The following is a 2,575-nucleotide window of genomic DNA, read 5'->3' as shown; positions in this document are numbered from 1 at the left end:
TATGGTAAAAGTAGTGATTATAGTTACTATAAAGCTAAACTGTCCCTCTCAAATGGTATATTTTACAGATTATTCATAAAGATATCACCATATTTATAGCATATATCTCTTTAAAAATAATACTACAAGTTTCAATTAAAAAAACTATTGTGAATTTTCTTTCTGTTTTATACAGATTCAGTAGTATTTTCAAGCAAACTAAACAAAAGGGTTTGCAATCCCAGCACATAAGAAATAAGGCCTCTTTTTTTTTTATATTGGCAAAACAAAATATATAAAATAAATTCACCCTCCCCCTACATTTTTCTATAGATATAATAGTTCATATATGTATATTTCTTTATCACGACATCAGCATTTGTTATTTTTAAGTAACAAGTCAGTTGAAGTTCATAGTGTTGCTTCTGAATCCCTGGAACACTGAGAACACTGGGTACACGTCACTTCAAGAAGACATGATTGCTTTTTTCAGCTTCTCTATTTCCACCTCTAGATTACTTCTCATTGCCTTCTCTTCCAAATCTTTTCATAGTTTTTCCAGTTCTTTCCCATGATCCTTTTTTAGTGCCTCCACAACACACAGCAATTCAACAATCTGAGCTTTAAGTTCATCCAAGGAATTTTCTGTTTCTAGCTCAGCTTTGATTTCTAATGGAGTTAGAAAAGCAGCTGTATTTGGTTTAGAAGCACTTGAAGGTGTTGAAAGGTAAACAGACGGCTTTGGAGAGTAGCATGAATCCTTCTTAAATTCAGATGGCTTTAGGTTGGAACTATCATCTTCTTTTGGTAACTTCAGGATTTTTTCTGGGCTTTGAGTTGGAGAATGTCCACCATTGAAGTGGCCAGGCAATCTTCTTCCAGGCATCTTTGGTCTATTTGCAGTGAGATGTAGCAAGTTTTCTGAGGAAGCTATGTCATCAAAATTTACAAGATCTGTTTCTTTAGAGATTCTAACTGTAAATGTATCTAGGTCTACTGATTTTGGTCTGAGTGGTAACTGTTCAGAATCTAGCTTTGGTTTTGATACTGGCTCAGTTTCAAATTTTGATAAAATGGTAGAAACGTCTCCATTAATCTTGGCTACAGGAGGTGGAGGAACCGGTTTTTCAGGTCGCTTTGGGTACACTGTTCCAGGAGATCACAGTAAATTATTGGTTTTGGTGGGTGGAGTAGGCTTCTTGGGTGGGACTTGTGGAGCAGCTGGTTTAGAAAGCTTCTGTTCCAGCACTGACTTTTCATCTTTTTCTTCAGGCTTTGTAGGAAAATACTTCTTCTCTGCACCTGTCAGCTCAGGCTCTGGAGCTGGACCCTTCACAGGTAGTGGTGGTTTCTTTGGTTTAGGAAAGTCCTTATCTAGTTCATTTATCTGAACAGTAAAATTGTCTGGAAATACTCCTTCTTTACCATTAAGTTCACCCTTCTACCAGCTAGCTTCTCCAGTCTCCTTACTTATCAACTGTATTATCTCCCCTTCTTTAAAAGTAAGTTCATTTTCATTAGTACCTGCATAGGCAAACAACGTTCTGCAATATTCTTTAGCTTTAATTTTACTTTCAGTGTCTGTTTTTGTTAGCTCCAAACTCTGAGTTTTGGATCCTAGTGACTGTGCTTTTAAGGGCTTCTCTGGTTTTTTCTCTTCTGTTTCACTACTGGATGTTCTTGTCCTAAGTTTCACAGAGCCTTCTTTAAATATATCTCCAAATCCAATTCCTCGGATTTTCTTTGGCTGGGTAACTGATCCAGGTGCAGTATCGTTCCCATTTCCCGGAGAAGGTAAAGGTGAGGTAGACCCAGCCAAAAGAGTTTCTGAATCATCCTGGGCTTCATGAGCTTCACCATCATCTGTTACTCTAATTCTTTCACAAAATTTGAGGGAAACAGTCCCAACTTGTTGTTCAGGGTTCCACTCCACCAGCCTTCTTCTACCTCTTTGCTAATATCAATAGTATCTCCCACTTTCAGCTCCAGTTCATCCTCTTTTTATGGAATGTATTCAAAGAGAGCTTTACACTGATGCTTCTTGGTCTTCTTCTTAATGCTTTTGGTTTGTGGATGTGGCTGAATTCCTCCGGCTAGAAGTCCATAGGTGCTTATTCGTTGTACAAGACTTGTTACACTCCCTTGCCTTTCCCGTTTGATGGGCAAATTGTCATCCTTGGATTCGGTCTCTCTCTTAATTTCCTTAACAAAATTATCAGAAAACATTCCTCTTCTCCCATTTAGTTCTCCTTCTAGCCATCCTTCCTCCTGTAGTTTTCTCACGTTTCTGATGATTTCCCCAACTCGAATAGTTAACTCATCATCATGTACAGCATCATAGTCACACTCCACAATATAGTCAACCATGCTTGGGGCTCCCGCGCGGAGCAGCTCGGCGCCCACCGCTCCTCCTCCAGCTGCTCGAGAGGCCACTGCGGCGGCAGGAGGCGGGCCCTCCACTCGGCTCTAGCCCGGCTGAGCTCAGGCGGGGCAAGAAGGTGCCTCCATCTGCCCGTGGCGTTCCCCGGCCAGTCCCATCCGTGCCTCCCGTGAGGAACAGGCGGCGGCCGCTCCTCATTTGCGGCGGCTGGAGTGC

The 2,575-nt window shown here is 41.1% G+C and overlaps 1 protein-coding gene across 1 annotated transcript; it reads right to left on the bottom strand.

The window, feature by feature from the left end:
* Positions 1-402: 402 nt before the first annotated feature.
* Positions 403-2,346, bottom strand: LOC132502913 (CD2-associated protein-like). The gene is given in 2 exon segments (XM_060119187.1): positions 403-1,848; positions 1,851-2,346. Coding segments are annotated over 2 exon segments (1,818 nt in total). The 3' UTR covers positions 403-526.
* Positions 2,347-2,575: the final 229 nt, after the last annotated feature.

Source organism: Mesoplodon densirostris, chromosome 15, assembly GCF_025265405.1.
Source record: "Mesoplodon densirostris isolate mMesDen1 chromosome 15, mMesDen1 primary haplotype, whole genome shotgun sequence".
Classification (NCBI taxonomy): domain Eukaryota; kingdom Metazoa; phylum Chordata; class Mammalia; order Artiodactyla; family Ziphiidae; genus Mesoplodon; species Mesoplodon densirostris.
The sequence above is the reverse complement of the archived record's forward strand: the minus strand, read 5'-3'. Positions and strand labels throughout refer to the sequence as shown.